Raw genomic sequence first — 20,640 nt, 5'->3', positions numbered from 1 at the left:
ATGTTAATGACCAAGCCAATTTTTACGTTTTTTTATTGTCTCAATCAAAGCGCTATACACTTTTTATTTTTGCGTCGACATAGCTGTATAAGGTCTGGTTTTGTGCGGGACAAGTTGTAATTTTTAATAGCACCATTTTGGGGTACATAGAATTTATTGATTAACTTTTATTAACTTTTTTGGGGGGGGATAGAAAAAAAAAAGCAATTTCTCCACACTTTTTTGCGTCCTAAACTTACGCTGTTTACCGTGTGGTATAAATAACACAATAACTTTATTCAGTGGGTTGTTGCGATTGCAACAATACCAAATTTGTATCGTTTTTGTATGTTTTACTACTTTTACACAGTGAAAACACTTTTTTTTCAAAATTATTTGTTTTTGTGTCTCCATATTTGAAGAGCCGTAACGGTTTTATTTTTTTGCCGATGCAATTGTAGGAGGGTTTTTTTTTTGCTGGACGACTTGTAAGGGGGAAAAGTGGGTTTTTCATTTTTTTTTCACTTTTTTATTTTTTTCACTTTTTATTAAACTTTTTTTTTCACTTTTTACTAGTCCCACTAGGGGACTTCAATATGCGATAATCCGATCTCATTTATAATACACTGAAATACTTTTGTATTGCAGTGTATTATGCCTATCCGTGTAAAACGGACAGGCATCTGCTAGGTCATGCCTCCAGCATGACCTAGCAGGCATTCACCACAGGCAGACCTGGGGGCCTTTATTAGGCTCCCGGCTACCATCGGAGACACAGACACTCGGCGATCTTATCGCCGGGTGTCAATGGGACGAGAGGGAGCTCCCTCCCTCTTTCCAAAACCACTCAGATGCGGTGCACGCTATTGTGCACCGCTTCTGAGGGGTTAAACGGGTGAGATCGATACGAATATAGATCTCACCCAGTCGAGCAGGGACGCCCCCAGCCCTCAGCTACCTCTGACTATAAGATACTAACAAAAATTTTAGCCATTAGATTGAACAAGATCATCCTTTCTATAATCCATCCAAACCAGACAGGGTTTATGCCGGGGAAATCTACCACTATTAATATTAGGAAAGTTCAAGCAATAATTCAACTCGGTAGACGGCATGATATGCCATGGGCTGTTGCCTCCTTAGATACCATGAAGGCTTTTGACTCCCTGGAATGGTCATTCCTATGGACCTGTTAAAAACGATTTGGCTTTGGCCTCCAATTTCAGATGTGGTTCCTTCTCTTCCTTTCTTTCTTTCCCGTGGGACGAGACAGGAATGCCCCTTATCAACAGCTTTATTTGCCATAGCTATCGAAGCAATATCTATCAGACTTCAATACTCCCCAGAAATCACCAACGTGCAATGGGAGGGTAAAACAACTGTGGTAGGCATGTACGCTGATGACATGGTCCTTTTCTTGAGGAATCCTTCACATCACCTAGGTGTTCAGTCACTCAATATTTTCTCACAATACTCAGGTCTAAAAGTTAATGGGCAAAAGTCAGCCATAATATACACAACCAGGAATCCCACTCCTGACACATTACAATCGTAATACGGTCTTGAAACCGTTACACAATTCAAATACCTCGGTATTAATATGGTCCTTGATCACAACAACTCTTGGTGTCTTTTATCCCATTATTAGGACAAAAAGGGGATAAATTTAAAGCATGGTCTACATTACCGTTATCTGTAGCGGGTCGCATAAATTTAGTCAAGATAGTTGTACAACCTCAGTGTACATACATACTAAAACACATGCCTGTCACCGTGCCGATGTCCTTTTTTCGATCCCTTAATTAATTAATTATAAAATTTATATGGGGAACCTCCAGGTCGAAACTTAGTCTAACCACCTTGCAACGCCCCAAAACTTCACTTTGTATTACCTAGCTGGCCAACTTCGTAATATACAAGACTGGATAAAAGATGGCTCCCTTCCCATAGATTATTACTTGACTTCTCTGGTAGCAGGACAGAGTCTGATTAGCTTCTTAGAATATCCAGGGTTCATTAGGCGTCCTGCCCTACTTCCTCTACATATCCTGGCCCTGGTTTGGCAGGACCTAGGCATTGTTCGTCTTGGTGATATATATAGTGATGGTTTATTATTGAAGTTTACGCAACTGCAGGATACTTACCGTACCATGTTCCAGGGCTACAATGGTTTAGGTACTTGCAACTTCGTCAAGCCCTCCAGGCACAATTCCCACCTGGCACGACCATTAAATCTACATACCCTATAATAGGCATCCTAAAATCTCAGGGCCCTAAAGACCTTATATCGGCCTTATATACTTATTTGTTTTCTGCCAGCATAAACTCAACTCTACTTCCAGTGCTTGATGGATGGAAGGCTTAACTTCCAGACCTTTCTCCGGAAGAAACAGATGAGATTTTGAGTTCACACTTGTCTGTATCCCCGGCGATAAATAACAAGCTTATAAAACTATATATTATACACCAAACCTACCTCACTCCGATACGCCTACATAGAATGGGCAGAATTCTCACATCTGACTGTTATATATGCTATCAACCAGAAGCGGATTTTTGGCACCTCATTTGGGAATGCCCATTTGTTTCTGCTTTTTGGAAGCGGGTGTATGATGTGATTACACCCATGCTACCATCCCCTTACCTTACTTACACCCCCAAAATTGCACTACTTGGTATTATAGATGAAGAAAACTGGACACATTATATACATATTTTTTTGAAAGAATCTTTATTTCTGGCTAGGAAGACTATAGCTATACATTGGATGGCAGACATTCCACTGTCCATATCGGTATGGAAATCGCTTGTTAATACGGTTATTACCTATGAACAATTAGTATACCAGCATCGTGGATGCCCTGAGAAATTTCATAAAATTTGGGATCTATGGTTAGATACCTTTGATATTTCAGAGGAGGATCCTGTATCTGCATCGAGACGGTAATTATTGCCATTTCCTGAAATGTATTCACTTTATACAATATGGAATGTGACTTGAGCGTTATGTTTTGTTTACTTATCTTTTTGTTGTTTTTCATTTCATTCTGTGTTCCTCAGAATCTGTTTTATCCTGTATAATTGTCATGAATAGGTTGGTGGATAGATGACATACCCATACGCTGTATATGCTACAACTGACATTGCTATTGTATTTGTCATTATTGCTTTTACTCATGTTTCATGTGTCATTTACTCGCTGTCTTTGTTTTGATATCATATTGAATAAAACTAATTTTTTAAAAAAAAGTTGCGTTTTCATGCAGTTTTTGCTTATAATCACTGCTTGATTCAAAAGTTGCATGAAGGTGCTGGTGTGTATGTATTTTTAAGTTGTAGTTTTATACATGATATGCTGTGCACTCTCAAAATTGTAGATGTTTCTAGCATAGTAGCTGTTTGCGGTGTGCAGTTTATATTTTTAGCACATTTGTGAATGACGGCCAACATTTTTGTTGGTTATCATCAACATTATTTTATTTATAAACCTCTGCTTGTAAGTTTTAGGTGCAAATGTATGTTTTAATGCATTCTTTAACACAATAATTCCTGTTTGTCACAATGTTACAAGAAGGTGGACATGGGGCTGCCAACAGCACATGAAGACAACTGCAATAATGAAGTTTCTTTAAAAAATAAAAAAATTGGTTTTGGGGGTGTTCTTTTTTTTCAAGGTATTATATAGGTTGTTCCTTTTCTTAAAATTTCCTTATGATGTCTACCTATTCTGGACCAAAGGACGCAGCGATTTTTTGATTATTTTTTTTCATTTCCACTTTCTGATAGCTATGACTTTTCCCGTCAAAGTACTCATATACAGTAAGGGCTTGTTTTTTGTGGGACATGATGTAATTTTTAATGCCACCATTTTGGTGTACATATAACATATTGTATAACTTTTATTAACTTTTATTTGGGGGGAAGAAAATAAACAGCAATTCCACCACAGTTTTTTGGGTTTTGTTTTTGCGGAGTTCATAGTGCGGTATTACTGGCATGATAAATTTACTCCTTGGGTCGCTATGATTATGGCAATACCAAATGTTTATAGTTTTTATAGTTTTTCTACTTTAGCTCACTTAAAAAAAATAAAAAATAATAATATTTATTTTTGTATAGCTGCGTGCAATGACCCTCTATCATTTTTATTTTTTGTCTTATTTGTTATGGCCTTTATTGTGTAGGATAAATGTGTTCATTTTATCGTCTTTACGAATGCGGTGATACCAAATATGTATAGTTTTTATTATACTTTTTTCAAAACAAAGAGTTAAAGGGCTTTGTAAGAAGAAAACAAAGGTGATTTAAAAAAACAAAAAAACATAAACATTTGTAGTTCCCTTATGGGACTTGAACACCCAACCTTCCGACCAATGTTAGGCCCCCGGCTACCATGGCAAGTCATCAGCACCCCGTTGGAGTGACAGGGGAGGTCCCACCCTCCTTCTAGCCACAGTTAGCATTGACCGCGCCATCTAATGGGTTAAACAGCTGACATCGTAGCAATGGACACTGCAATTGATAGAACCAGCTCAGCCTTTAAAGAGGCTCTGTCACCAGATTATCAAATCCCTATCTCCTATTGCATGTGATCGGCGCTGCAATGTAGATAACAGCAACTTTTTTTTTTTTTTTTAAACGATCATTTTTGGCTAATGGACAACTGGGCGTGTTTTCTCTTATTTCCAACTGGGCGTGTATTGTGTTTGTTACAACTGGGCGTGTTTACTTCTTTCACTGCACAATCACACTGTGCTGGGCTGGAACAATGAGAAGTGTAGGACACTGATTGGCCACTGATTGGCCACTGATTGGTCACTGATTGGTCAGCCTCATACACTCCTCTGTACAACGCCCAGTTGGTCAAAAGTAAAAACACGCCCAGTTGTCCATTGAGAAACTCATTAGCATAAATCTAAACTATCTCATAACTTGCTCAAAAATGATCGTTTTTCAAAATAAAAACCACTGCTGTTATCTGCATTACAGCGGCGATCAGATTATGTACGAGACAGGGCACTTATGATCTGGTGACAGAGCCTCTTTAAGCTTGCACCATCACAGCATCGTAATAGTACGGCAGCTCTTGTTAACATCGAACTGTGATGAAATATGGGGAGGAAAATTTTTTTTTTTATCATATTGCTTTTAATATGATATTAACATAAATTTTATTTATTTGTGTTCTGGTGTTCTATTTTTACTTTGTACTTACTTTTACTTCTCTGTGGGGACTGCCATTTTTTTTTCATCTCTGTATGTGTCGATTAACGACACATACAGAGATGGAATACGGCACATTCAACCCCATAGAGAATGCGAACGGGAGCCGTTCCATTCTCTGCAGCATACACCGTCTCTGTGGGAACGGTGCATGTGCCGCTCCCACACAGACCAAAACTAAGCACGTTCGCAGAGCGAAATCCGGCACCATTTTCTTGTGGACCGGAAGCCGCTGCCGGGCAGTAAGATGACGACTTCCGGCCGCAGCTTCCGGCCATATGTTCAAGGAAGCGAAGGCGCAAGGCATAGGAGCGGGGGCGGCAGCGGCGGCAGGAGCAGGTAATTTATATTCGTGTATGTGATGTGTCTATTATGTTTGTGTATGTTCGTGTTATACTGTCTGCTGAGCACTGTATCTAATCCTCCTTCTCCTGGCACTAGCCACAATAAGAGAGGGGGGATTGTGTGAGGACACTAGTGAGAATGTGTCCACTCCAAATTTGCAGCATAAAGCAATGAGGTTGCTTTACCACATTGACCATGCTGCAATTTTGGGAACTGCTCCCTCTAGTGGCCAGCACATGGAAGAGTTATAAATTAGAATCTAATTTATAATAATTCCTGACTTGTGAAAAAATGTAAAAATTTAAAACAATGTGTAATCACTTAAATATTAATTGTTTAACTTAAAAAAAAAAAAAATTATAGCGACACAATCCCTTTAATTCTGGTGATTTTATTAAGATACGTTCATGTAGACATAGGCCTCAGTGGTATGTAGGTACTCTGTACATATTGAATTTTTATTGTTAAGATGTGTGGTGCATATAATTTTCTGCTTGACTTGGGTCACACTTTTAGCCACAAATATAATTTTTTATGAATAATTACAGTTTAACACAGAATTGCATGGCAGTGCCTATATAAAGTGCTGAGTGGCATCTGTGCCATGTGTCTACTTTCAGAAAATTTATGGGTATGGGGGTTTAGTATGATTTTATATTTTTTAATTTAGCTTTGATTTGTACATGTCAAAAGTGTGAAAATGATCCTGGCTACCAGAGGTGCAAAATAAAAAAATAAAAAAACAAAACAAACCTTATAGTCACATGTCACTAGACCACGGTTTTGTAATACAATGGGGGAAATGTATCAGTAGTATTGCAAATTCATATTATGAGACGGTGAAAATGTATCAAAATAGCACGTGTGATGATACATTTTGTGCAACTCGTTTAATAGGTTAGACATTTTTTTTTCTTTTTAACTCCAACTTATGGCTGGTGTACTGTGCCCAAAAAAGTGGACGAAAGGCTTTAATAAATTTGGTTAATTTTCCAATTTTTAACCATGCCCCCTTTTTTAGACACTCAAAACCATTGAGGGAGGTGCTGAAACTCATAATAAATTTGCAGCACGACGTGTATTCCACTTTTTGGCACATTTTACTCAGTAAATCTCCACCAATGTGTGTGATTATGTCCAATCAGCAAGAAGTTACGTAAACCACACAAAGAATACGTACGTATCATTAGCAGAATAATATACTGCATCATCTATTCATTGAACGCGTCACAGTTCATTGACTTTATCTCCCTTTTGATAATGTTATCAGTGGACCAGTAATCTTGGAGACATGTATCTGCTGTAGACCAAAGCTTTCAGAAGAATGCAATAATCCCACTCTACGACACTGTCCAAGATGAACAGACCGTTAGTATTCCTACAGTGCCTTCTCACTTAGTAAATAAAGATAAGTGTCCATATCGGCAACTTCAGGGGTAACGGTGTCCAGCAACCCTCTCAGACGCCAGAAATCTTAGCAAGCAGAATAATAAAGCAATTCAGCAGTGTAGCCAGCAGATGTTCCAAGGTTTGGGAAATGAGTCAAGTATTGGCACCAACAAGTCAGTTCAGCCTCCAGGGAAGCTTTCACTGTCGCGGAGATCAGCTTGACTCTTTGCTGGACCATGGGAGATGTATTTGTTCTAACAAACAGAGTGTGACGAGTGTCAAAGAAACATTTCTATGCAAAGAATTGAGACTTTTCATAAACACGAATATTATTGTACCCTTCTCTCCTTGTTTCCAAAACAGCCAAACGCTGTATGACAAAATGGGATACAAATCACTAATGAGAAAAAATGTCAAGAATATGTAAAAATGTTCAAAAAATTCAGAGCTAACCTCGAAAGTCTTCTCAACAACCATAAACAAAGTTCCAACCAATGATAAATAAAATCCCAACCGCAATGTGAAGTATAGTATTTCCAAGGGATGGATCAGGAATCAAAAATGCACCACATTAATATTGTTTTTAGCAGCCAACTTTTTACATGTTTTCCTGGTTGCAAATAGTTTTCAGTTTGGGGGTGTGGATTATTTGTTGCACCACATTTGTAAAGCAATAACATTTGGTATGCCTAAAAAATTGTTGCAGAGACAATCCAGGTACCCATTTGTCCTATAAAAGAGGAAGGTTCTCTTAATTGATGGTCGATCCTTAGGATAGGTGTAATGTCCGTGGCTGCGGGCTGTCAGCTCTGTTCCCCCCCAGACAGCCACGAGTCGGCAAGCATTGGCCCCAGCCTCCTCCTCAGGAGACGACAGCGATCACGTCCACTTCACCTCAGCCGGACCTTGTTGATGAACTTTGACCCGTGAGTACCCTGGACTATAAGAGGGGTCCAGCCCCCCAGTTCTATGCCTGAGAGTTGTTGTGTTCCCTAGTTTTTCTATGTGATGGCCTCCTAGTGTGTTTCCTGTTCCAGTTCCTGTACCTGTTCCTGTTCCTTGCATTTCCATATCATCCTGGTCGAGCACCGTGCTGTGCCAAAGACGTGTCGTGCTGTATCCACGTCTGACCTCCTTCACCTCGCCTGACGTCTGTCTACCTGCTGCCTAGTCCAAGCCGAGCCTGCCCTGCTGCTGTCTGAGCTGCCACAGGTACCTATACGAACAATAGACTTTCACCTGCTCCCTGTTGACCAGCTGCCTTACCGCCAAGGCGGTACGGCCCAGTGGGTCCACAGACCCTTCGTGACAATAGGCCATCAATGTAAAATCGTTCTAACCCGGTGACATTACCCGATCAGAAAAATACATTGTTTATCCAAGCACAGAGCCATACATACAGGTGTGGCTGTGTCCGGTAGTGCAACTAAGCCCTTGCAAGTAAATGGGAGTTACTAAGGTTGAGCTACAGTACCAGGCACAATCACCGAACATATATTGATGACCTAAGCTATAAACAGGCTATCAATTGAGAGTCTAGGACAACCCACTTAAGGGAAAAATATTGCAGATGCTACATTTATTTACAGAATTTTAGTATTTGTGTACCAATTAAGTGTGCTGTATGTATTTTTGCCTTGAAAGGTGAGTTTGAATGACAGAAAATAGTTGGCAAAATAATATTTATATTTTTTTCAATCAAATTCCACAATGTTATTCCTATAAAACTGAAGGTGTGGAGAAGCCCCTCTCCAAGATGACACTACTGTTTAAGTATTTTGATTTATGTTGCTCTAAGGTTTTTTAGTCACAGGTCTAGATCCTACAGCAGAGGGATTGCAATGCATGTTTTGATATTGCTTTATTTCCTTGATAAATGTATATATATATGTATTGCTTGCTTTGCTGCAACCTAGTGGCTACACTGAATAATTATTTGACAATGTCTTGTTTATATTAAGGACCTGTGGTCACATGTTGTGAGCTTGGCAGGTCCTTAAGCAAAAATCACTGCTACTTTAAACTGTTCAGGCAATGGTGGCTCATCCTGTCTATTACAGGCAGTGGGACAAACAGCCCAAACGCCATCTTTGAGTGGATTTTCCTGCTCCGTAACAGTGGTGAGGACGCATACAGCATAGTCACACTGTGTGCCTCCCCCTGGGAGCAGCACTAAATTTATAAAAAGTGAAACAGGGTTAAGTGTACCGGCTATGGCCCTTGGAGCAGCAGTATAATGTTTGTGCTGGTGTTCACAGGGGAAAGAGGCCGTCGGCAAGGGAAGGAGAGGAGCCAACCCGCATACTGTGAGGTCGTGACACTGGGAATAAGGTGCTATAGGAGGGTGAGCTGTCGCCAGAACAGCCAGAATGTACAATCTGTCCTGGGTGCCTTCCCTTCCAGACAAGTAGGCGGGTGGAGTTGCCTGGGGCAGAGACTGTGAAAAAGCTGGGTGGAAGGTGCCAAGTGCCTCCCGATGATTGTGTTGCTAAGAAAGACGAGTGGATGTTGCTAGGAGCCATCTCGTGATCGAGTTCCTGAGAAAGGCAAGTGGAGGTGGACAGGGGCTTCCTGATGATCATGATTTCCTAAAAGCGCCAGAGGATAAAAAGAGTGCTAAAGCCCAATGAGAAAGAGCTTGGATTTAAAGTGGACGTTTCCCTGCATCAAAGAGAATTTGAAGCTCTGTCCAAAAGCCAGGAGAAATAAGTGAGCCGTATTGCCTGAAATTGGCATTTGCCATATTGGATTTGTGTAACGTGCTAAAAGATTGTACATCTCTACTGAGAAGTGTTTGCACTCCCTTGTGGCCATTCTGTATACCACCGGCCTAGAAAAGAACTGTTTTATTTTACTGCTTGTCAGTAAAAGACTGTTTGAGTGCAAATCACCTGGGCCTTTGTCATCATTGCGACTAACCCTGTGGTTCCTATCAAATACTTGGTCTTACAAAACAATCAGCAAAATATAACAGCCTGTATTCTGACTATATAGAAAAAAACTGGAATAAAACTCACTATAGACTGTTGATATATCATTCACAGTGATGAGTACAACCCTGTGTGCATTTTACAGTCACATTCTCATAATTTCTTATAGAAAGCCCTACTCCTCTATGCTGTGGTTACTTAAAGTGACCCCTTAGTCTCAGGACAAAATTATAAATGTGATAGGGTACATGGAGTAATATTGCCAGGTGCCCTTCAGTTATGCCGCTCTGCCGTGGATCTGACGTTTTAATGTACCCTTTGTGTTGTCTCAAAATAGAGTCTAAGACACTCCCTCTGTTCACGGATTGGACAGAACTGCTGACATGAGCAGTTGTGGACAATCTGAGAACAGTAAGAGTGTCTCAGACTCATAGTCTAAGAAGCACTGAATCCATTTTGGGACAGCACAGAGTGGACCCTAAAATGGCGGATCGACGGTAGAGCGGCACAACGAGAGGGCACCAGGTAATATTACTCCATATACCCCATCACATTTATAATTTTGTTCTGAGACCGGAGGGTCGCTTTAAGGGTGTGTTCACATCAGTGTTCGGTTTCCGTTCATGGGTTCCGTCAGACCTTTCCATCGGAGAAAACCATCAATGGAAAGGAAAATGGAAACCATCGCTTCCGTTTTCATTACCATTGATTTAAATGGTAATGTTTCCGTTGCTAATGGTTTCCATTTGTCTCCGTTCTATAAGGTTTCCGTTTTTTTGACAGAATTAATAGCGCAGTCGACTGCAAACGACATAAAATATAAATAATATTAATCAGACTTTCACATATACAATTCATTGCTGCAGACTTACCATTCTTGAGAGGTAGGGGCCTTGTGACTCTGCATATTGAATCGACTGTTTAACCACATCACGAATTTCTAAGAGAGATTGCTCCAGATCATGTGGTCCAGACATTTGATCAGCCAGGTGCTTCAGCAAGTTAAAAAAGTCTTTCCAGTGGCCATCTAGACTTGCTAGACTGGCCAAACATCCTCTCATAACATTGAGACAGTAGCCAACACAAGGCCGGATAAGAGTCAATCCCTGGCAGTGAGGACAATATCGCATTCTCACCTGTGCATGGATGCACTCCCGGGTCAAGTCTGCAGACATTGTGCTGTTGATAACTTGTTCTGCCAAGCTTAATGCTTGCTTCATCATTCGGCTGGCCCATAAAGATTTGGACAAGTGGGCAAGCATTTCATTTGAATTGTTGCCAAAAGGGTTAATATCCTGTCTTGTCAAGCGTAGACAGTCCAAGTAATCCTCTGACAATGACACGACTCCAGGGTTAATAAGGTGATTGTAGACAAGGGGAAAAAGAGCATCCCAAAATCTAGAGAATACGTCTTCCAAGGGCATGTCTGCTCCCATAATATTAAGTGAGAGGTCAGTAAACAGCTCCTTCACGGACTCGTGTACATCTTGAGCCATTGAGCGGTACTTGCTGTCAAACAAAGAAAGTGTGTTGTTTGTGGCCATGTCAATCAAATATGTCAATCTCTCTGAAAGACAAAGACATAAGCAAGAGTTATTAAGTGGAAAACTGTCAAAGTAGGTCGAAATTATTACGTGCATCAATAGCTCTCGACATACGTCTTATGATACAGGAACTGCTCATTATTAAAAAAAAAAAAAACAATAAGACATAAGCAACAACATTATAAAACTTTAAATAAATGTTTTGAAAGATTTTAAGAAGCCAACTATTTATAAATGGAGATTAACAGTCTTTACTCCTAAAAAAACAGAAGAGTAGGGACCATAGGAGGGTTTTTTAGGCCCATTTGATACCTGGTTTCTAGAGATGAGCGAATTTCCCAAAATTAGTTTCGGGGCCGATTCTTTGGAATCGGCTGTCCAATTTGATTCAATCCAAATAAATTTGCTGCAAAATGCAAGTGCCCCTGATTGCATTGTTTGACTCTCTGGGTATTCTAGGACTGTATTCAAGTTGATGTAGCAACGCGGCTCCTATATTGATGACGCTGTATGGTCCCATGTGACTGCTGCAGCCTGTTACTGGCTACAGCGGTCACGTGGGACAAAACAACGTCAACTCAGGAGGCTAGCAGGGACATGTCACTACAGGAGACCAGTTCAGTAGTTAAACATGGTATTTTTTTTTTTAATTTTTTTTTAACTCCTCTTCCTTTTTTCTAATCAGTAAAATGGCAGCCGGCGGCCACCATTTTGCAGATGCATGGGCCGCAAACCCCAAAAGTTTTGGTTTTCACCAAAGCTGAAACTATCGGGGAAATTGGACCAAATTCGATTTGTTTATAATTGATGCGCCCATCTCTACTGCTTTCTGGAATGTGTCCAGCCATGTTCCCCTTAACCCCTTCAGGACTGAGCCTGTTTTGGCCTTCAGGACGAAGCCGATTTTTAAAATCTGACATGTGTCACTTTATGTGGTAATAACTCCGGAATGCTTTTACCTATCCAAGCGATTCTCAGATTGTTTTCTCGTGACACATTGGACTTTATGTTACTGGCAAAATTTCCCCGATAGATTCAGTATTTAATTGTGAAAAACACCAAAATTTAGCGAAAAATTGCAAAAATTAGCATTTTTCTAAATTTAAATGTATCTGCTTGTAAAACCGATAGTAATACCACACAAAATAGTTACTAGTTACCATCCCCCACATGTCTACTTTAGTTTGGCATCGTTTTTTGAACATTATTTTATTTTTCTAGGACGTTACAAGGCTTAGAACTTAAGCAGCAATTTCTCATATTTTCAAGAAAATTTCAAAAGGCGATTTTTACAAGGACAAGTTCAGTTCTGAAGTTGCTTTGAGAGTCTTATATATTAGAAAGTCCCCATAAATCACCCCATTTTGAAAACTGCACCCCTCAAAGTATTCAAAACAGCATTCAGAAAGTGTATTAACCCTTTAGGCGTTTCACAGGAATTAAAGCAAAGTAGAGGTGAAAGTTACAAATTTCATATTTATTATACAAAATTCATTTGTAATACATTTTTTTCTATACCACAGAAGGTTTTTCCCAAAAAATGTAACTTATTATTTATTGCCCAGATTCTCCAGTTTTTAGAAATACCCCATATGTGGCCCTAGTTCGGTCATGGACTGAAACACAGGCCTCAGAAGCAAAGGAGCACCTAGTGGATTTTGGGGCCTTCTTTTTTTAGCATATATTTTAGGTACCATGTCAGGTTTGAAGAGGTCTTGTGGGGCCAAAACAATAAAGACCCCCAAAAGTGACCTCATTTTGGAAACTACACCCCTCAGGGAATTTATCTAGGGGTATAGTTAGCATTTTGAACCCACAGTTTTTTTGCTAAATTTATTTGAATTAGTTTGTGAAGATGAAAATCTACTTTTTTCTGAAAAAACGTAGAAATTTTTAATTTTTTCAAGGTATAAAAGAGAAAAAACACCCCAACGTATGTAAAGCAATTTCTCCTGATTATAGCAATACCCCATATGTGGAAATAAACTGCTGTTTGGACCCACAGCAGGGCTCAGAAGAGAAGGAGCACCATTTGGATTTTGAAATTCTGATTTTGCTGGAATGGTTTTCAGTGCCATGTCGCGTTTGAAATGCACTGGAGGGAACAAAATAGTGGAAACCGCCGGAAAGTGACCCCATTTTGGAAACTACACCCCTCAAGGAATTTTTCTAGGGGTAAAGTTAGCATTTTGACCCCACGGTTGTTTTGCTGAATTCATTGGAATTATTCTGTAAAGGTAAAAATCAACTTTTTTCTGAAAAAAGGTAGCCATTTTTAATTTTTACAAGGAATAAAGGAGAAAAAGCACCCCAACATTTGCAAAACAATTTCTCCCGATTACGGAAATATGCCATATGTGGTAATAAACTGCTGTTTGGACCCACAGCAAGGCTTAGAAGGGAAGGAGCGCTATTTGGCTTTTGGAGCTCAAATTTAGCTGAAATGGTTTTTGGGTGCCATATCGCATTTGCAAAGCCCCTGAGAGGCCAAAACAGGGGAAACCCCCCAAAAGTGGAAATTACACCACTTAAAGAATCTATCTAGGGATATAGTGGGCATTTAGACCCCACAAGTCTTTTGCAGGATTTATTAGAATTAGGCCGTGAAAATGAATATCGACATTTCTTCCACTAAAATGTTGCATTTTTTTCAATTTCACAAAGGATAAAGGGGGTAAAAGCACCCCAACATTTGTAAAGCAATTTCTCCCGAGTACGGCAATACCCCACGTGTGGTCATCAATGGTTTTTCATTAGAAAGTAATTAACCCTTTCTGGAGTGATCCATTTTTTTCTTTTCCTTCTTAGTTTTTTCCTCCCCGCGTTCCAAGAGCCACAACTTTTTTATTTTTCAGTCAATAGAGCGGTGTGAGGGCTTATTTATTGAGGGACGAGCGGTCGTTTTTATTGGTGCAACTTTTTGGTACATACAACTTTTTGAGCACTTTTTATTACATTTTTAGGTAGAGCCAAGGTGACCAAAAAAACAGCGATTTTGCCGTTCTAAATTCTTTATTTTTTACGTGAGACGCTCCATACATCACCCCCCACACTACGACATGCTATGTCATGGTGCGCGCAGAGGTTAATGCGCAGCGCATGGTGCGGAGTGAAAATTACAATTTTCCACTCATATGCCATTTTAGTGCACTACATGTTATGCCCAGTTTGTGCCACTGAAGACAAATAACTCAAAATATTAACCGGGTTCTCCCGGGTATGGCGATGCCATATCTGTGGACGTAAATTGGTGTTTAGGCACGCTGCAGGGCTCAGAAGGGAGGGACGCCATTTGGCTTTTGGGGCACAGAGTTTGCTTGGTAGTTGTTCTGTTTGGGGTTTTACTGGTGTTTCAGTTTATAATGTGGGGGCGTATGTAATCTGTGCGGGGTACATCAGGGTACATGTTATCTGTGCGGAGTACATCAGGGTACATGTTATCTGTGCGGGGTACATCAGGGTATAATAAGAGGGCATAATAATGCGGTAAATAAATAATAATTCATAGATGTGTGGCCAGTGTCACACTGATAAATGGCGCCCGATCTTATCTGCTTTTGGAACACTCTGCACATTTTGCATCGCCATATTCTGAGAGCCAGAACTGTTTTATTTTTTCTCCACCGGACCCGTGTGAGGGTTTATTCTTTGCGGGACATTCTGTAGTTTTCATTGGTACCATTTTGGGGTACCAGAAATTTTTTTGATCACGTTTTATTCAATTTGTTGGCAAGCAAGGTGACCAAAAACCATCAATTCTGACAATGTTTTTTATTTGTTTTTTTTATGGCCTTCACCCTGGGCTATAAATGACCATTATACTTTATTCTGCGGGTCGATACGATTACGGCGATACCAGATGTATATAATTTTTTTATGTTTTGCAGCGTTTGTGCAATAAAATCACTTATTTATAAAATAAATTAATTTTTGTGTCACCATATTCTTAGAGCCATAACGTTTTTATTTTTAAAAAATTGTGATTCGGGCACTGTTTTTCGTTTATTTTTTTCGCGGTGTTCACCGTGCGGGAAAAATAATATTACAGTTTTATAGTTGGGGTCGTTACGAACGCGGCGATACCAAATATGTGTACTTTTTTTAACGTGTTAATTTTTTTCCTATAATAAAAGACTTATTATAGGAAAAAAAGCATTCTTTGTTTATGTCACTTCTAACTTTGATTTTTACACTTTTTCAAAACATTTTTATTATCTTTTTTTAACTTTTTTTACTTGTCCCACTAGGGGACACTTAGACTTGCAGCTCTGATCGCTGCTGGAACACATTACACTACACACGTAGTGTAATGTGTTCTAACTGTCATTGTGACGTAACTGTCACACTGACAGGAAGCAGAGGAGGAACGGCCGGAGGCTGATCCTCCGAGGCTTCCGTACATGGCAACCCGGAGGTCATTGTCTGGCCTCTGGTTGCCATGATAAGGATCGCCAGCCCCCGCAAATACATGTGGGGGGCTGCCGATCCGCTGTAAACCTCTTCGATGTGGTGATCGCAATCGACCACCGCATCGAAGGGGTTAATTGCCGATTTCAGCGGCGACAGGCCGCTGATCGGCAACGGGGAGAGCAGGGCTGACACCCTGCACAGTTAACCGCCGCAGCGGTGTAGCGCCGCGCGGCGGTTAACTTTTAAAGTGCGGACGTAACTGTACGCCCAGGTGCGCGAAGTTACTGCTTATCTGGACGTACAGTTACGCCAAGGTGCGGGAAGGGGTTAATCTCATCAAACACACATTGTCAATAACATTACAAGAGTACTTCAATCAAACGTAAAGTGGCAACTTTCAAGTTTTAGCTTCATGAGAAATTAGGCCCTGTTCACACAGAGTTTTTTTAAGAGTTTTTTGGCGCGGAAACTGCTCCGCAAAACTCGTCAAAAACTGCCCGAAAATGGCTTCCATTGATTTCAATGGGAGGCGGACGAGTTTTTCTTACCGCGAGCGGAAAAACCGCGTCGCAGTAAAAAGAAGCGACATGACACATCTTGAGGCGGTTTCCGCCTCCAAAACCCCATTTCAATCAGTCAGAAACGGGAAAAAAACGCCTCGACGAGTGCAAAAAACATCTGGAGCATTTTTGCAGGAGGAAAAACTCAGTGTGAACACAGCCTTAAAAGGAATGTATCTTTCACCTATATTTTTCTTTACTAATTAAAATCAGATACTAAAATGTATTTTTTTAACCTGTTTTTAATTTCTAAATGTATATTTATTATATTTGTCTGTGTATGCTTATGAGGGCAGCCATCTTGCCTGTGCTGCTGCTCTGCTCTGTGAACAACAGTTCAGAGATTTGTTTTACAGCAGCCACATGGACACAAAAGCCTCAGAAAAACCAAACCTATTGATTTCTATAGGAGAGTTGTGGAAATGAAATCAACGACGAGGCCTCATACGCTTCATGAATGTATGAACACTCGTCAACCAAAAAACAAGACTTCAGCATTGACTGACAATTTGACCTCCATAATCCCTCAAGCCTGACCATAGTTGGGCCTGTTCACTAATATTGGCCTGAACCAACGGCCCTCTCCACCCCTAGGCCTTTCTCCTAAAGATTTAGATAAACAGAGATCTATGAGGTGGGGAAGAATGTTGAATCTCCAGCCAAAACTGTTTTGTTTTTTTTTCCTAACTGAACATGGGTACAATGTCTGCATTTATGTTCTTGCCCTCTAAATGGATGAGGTAAGACCATGTTCTATATTGGTTTTCCAGAAAAACTCTGTCTGCTGACCTCAGAGAAATATCTTCAAAATATCCTGCATCCGAATTACAAATGAGATGTTTTTACAAGCCATGAATAGAATGGAAACATGAATGATTAAATACAGGCTGATGAGAGTATTACAATTAATGAGGGTTGGCAGAGCCATTTCCCCTATGAGCACTTAGAGGATTCCGGCAGAAGATTCTTCACTCTCATTGCCAAACGGAGGCTACAGATGTTTGTATTTACCAATCCTATATGGTGTGCCGGCTCTTATCCCTGAAACAGAGGATACACCAATGTCAGTTGTCTGACAATGTAGTCATGTTATAATATTATTCTAGAATGCTGGGTTCTGGCAGAAAACGATGCATGAGCAGGATACAATATGATAGTTCACTTTCATTAGCAGTCAAGATATTTCATTGTGCTCAAATGCATTTTTTGCATTGATTTCAAAGCCCATATATTTAACCCCTTAATGACAAAGCCGATGTTTGTTTTTTCATTTTAGCTTTTTCCTCCCCACCTTCCAAAAGCCATAACTTTTTTATTTTTCCATCGACATGGGGGGCTTGTTTTTTTACGGGACGAGTTGTAGTTTTTCATGGCACCATTTAATTTACCATATGATGTACTGGGAAACCAAATTCTTTGTGGGGTAAAATGGGCAAAAAAGAGCAATTTTGCCATTGTTTTTTAGGTTTGTTTTTACGGCGTTCGTCATGCGGTAAAAATTAAATGCTAACTTTATTCTACAGGTTAATACGATTACGGCGATACCAAATGTATATTTTTTTTTGTGTTTTACCACTTTTACAAAGAAAATACTACTTGTTAAAAATAAAATTTGTTGTGTCGCCATTGAGGGCTAAATTTTTGCGTCTCAAGCGGTGTGAGGGCTAGCTGTAGTTTTTATTGATACCATTTTGGGGTGCATATGACTTTTTGATCCATTTTTAGGGACTAAGGTGACCAAAAAACAGCAATTCTGGCGTTTTTAATTATTATTTTTTTACAGCGTTCACCGTTAATAGTTTGGACTTTTACGGACACAGCAATACCAGTTATGTTAATTTTTTTTTTTTTTATCATTACCTTATTTAACTGTTTTTTTGGGGGTTTTTTCTAAGTCCCCCTAAGAAACTTGAACCAGTGATCTTTGAACCAGTGCTTGCACTAATCCTAATCTATTGCAGTATATTGTGATTTTAATAGGCTGTTATTAATAGGCTTAAAGGGAGCACAAAGATGGCAGATCTGGGGGCCTTCATTAGGGCCCTAGGCTGTGCTGCCATGAGCTGTCAGAGGTGGTAGCCCCCCTCTTTCTGAATGCTATTGACTGCGGCATATTAGCTACTAAATGGGCGGAATCAAAGTGATCTTTGATTCCATCCGCTGAGTATGGAGCGTGCTCAGCCCGTGAGCGCTCTGTACTTCCCTTTAACTCTTGTAACAATGTGTTAAGGGGTTAATGGAGTTTCCCCACAATCAACATTTACTGTGTCACATTCACAAGATAGGTAATGAATAGTAGATTACTAGATCGCTGGGACCCTTATGATCCATTGTACGGAGTCACGCAGCGTTCAAGATATCAGAATTTTGTCTTTGAGCAGCAATACTGATCAATAGCCTCTTAAAGCATTGACCAATGATTTCTGGTATTAGCTAAGCTTTAGGGGTGCAGAAGTTGGAGTTGCACCCGAGCTCTGGTGCTTGCGGGGGGCCCAAGGGCCTTTTTTATTTTTTTTTAATTAAAGGGGTTATGTGGGGACCGAAAAGTATTAGCAGTGTACTCACGGCAGTATGTGAGTACACTCGCTAATATACATTCCGGACCCCTGTTGCGCTGATTATGAGATTTTAAACATTAAAATTGCGCATGAGTTGCAGTAATGTCCTGATTTTATCGCAAGCTGTGGCCATTGAAATGTTTTCATGAAGCTCTAGTAAAAGGTCTGCCCCACTAGATTAAACTAATGTCTTTCATTTCCCATTATCATGTAAAGCAGTGGTTTACAACCGCTGGCTCTTCAAGTGTTGCAAAATTACAACTCCCAGCATTCCCTAACAGCTGCAAGCTGCCAGGCTTACTGAGAGTTGTTGTTTTATAAAAGCTGGAGAGCTGCACAAAAAAGCGGAAGTCATCTTTTTCCTACTGGAAACTCTTAGCATAACAGCCAAGAGGTGGCCCAGATAAAAATACTTTTAGTTACATTAATCTAACTGGCAGCAATAGCAATGTCAATAAAGGTTGTCACTTAGTTCGCCACCGACACAGAATTTTGCTGCTGTACAGTCTGTGTAACTCTGAGTACATAGCTGGTTGTCCTGCTGCTTCTGACATAGATCCGACAGCACATTAGGCGTCTCACTGTTCTCCCCTACCTTACTCTCAGTGTTACAGATAGAAGGGAGGAGTAAGAGGTTGTACACAGCAGATCAGAGTGTGGAAAAGGGGGGAAAACATCCAAGTTTTCAGGGTGGGCAGATCACACAGGCTGTATTATATCAGAGTGTAGATTTAAAAAAAAGCACACAAGGCTGTTATCAGGGGGAAGCGGTGTAGAAAGAAAGGAGAGAATCTATGTCAGACTGTACAGTGGGAGGGAGAAGGAAATCACACTCTTCAGAAGATTTCTCATGGCCTGTAGCAGAAGAAAGCAGTACAGAAATGAAACTGTGCTGTTATATGAGAGCTAGTGAAGGCAGCAGCATCCTGGATACACAGACCTCACATCCAGCATGTATTACTGTATTACTAAGTCTAAAACTAGCAGCAGGTTGCAAACTAATTATCAGGCTCTAAAAAGGAATGAAGGAATGGAGATTGCAGCCAAAACTTAGAGCAACATTTATTTTTATTTTTAACGAAAGGTAACCACTAACATATGTAAAAATCATTTCTCCATGTCAAAAGTGTCCATAGCGTTTAACCCGTTCGCTGTCCATGACGTACTATTCCGTCATGGTAACCACATCGTTCATGCTCCATGACGGAATAGTACGTCACGGGATGAACGACCATTTCGGCCGTCCTCCCGACACATACAGGAGCTGTGACAGCTGCTGTCTCGTACAGCAGTTGCCGCAACTCCCACAGCGGGGACCAGTCGCGGTGTCCCCGCTGATTAACCCCTTAGAAGCCGCGTTTAATAGCGATCGCGGCTTCTTAGGGGTTAAACCACCAGGGCCTCCTGCCTTTAAGTTCCCTAGTGGGACAAAGTAAAAAAGTGTAAAAAAGTAAAAAAAGTTGTGTGAAAATAAAAAAATTAAAGTTTTAAAAGTAATTAAAGAAAAAAATCACCCTTTTTCCCTTATCAGTCTTTATTATTAATAAAAAAAACAAAAAACTATGCATAATTGGTATTGCCGCTTCTGTAACGGCCTGAGCTACAAAAGTATTTTGTTATCTATCCCACGCGGTGAACGGCATAAAAGTAAATAATAATAAACCATACCAGAATCACGATTTTTTTGTCAATTCACCTCCCA

General features: G+C 40.2%; 1 protein-coding gene across 2 annotated transcripts in view; it reads right to left on the bottom strand.

Annotated features, from left to right (window-relative positions):
- The window catches only part of LOC142759281 (glypican-5-like), a 332,098-nt gene that overhangs the window by 240,902 nt on the left and 70,556 nt on the right, over positions 1-20,640 (bottom strand). For both annotated transcript variants that reach the window (XM_075861290.1, XM_075861291.1), the window contains one exon: positions 10,739-11,433. In XM_075861290.1, coding sequence (XP_075717405.1) covers positions 10,739-11,433 — 695 coding nt within the window. The remainder of the gene's footprint in view (positions 1-10,738; positions 11,434-20,640) is intronic.

This window comes from Rhinoderma darwinii, chromosome 4 (assembly GCF_050947455.1).
Source record: "Rhinoderma darwinii isolate aRhiDar2 chromosome 4, aRhiDar2.hap1, whole genome shotgun sequence".
NCBI classification, from domain to species: domain Eukaryota; kingdom Metazoa; phylum Chordata; class Amphibia; order Anura; family Rhinodermatidae; genus Rhinoderma; species Rhinoderma darwinii.
The sequence above is the reverse complement of the archived record's forward strand: the minus strand, read 5'-3'. Positions and strand labels throughout refer to the sequence as shown.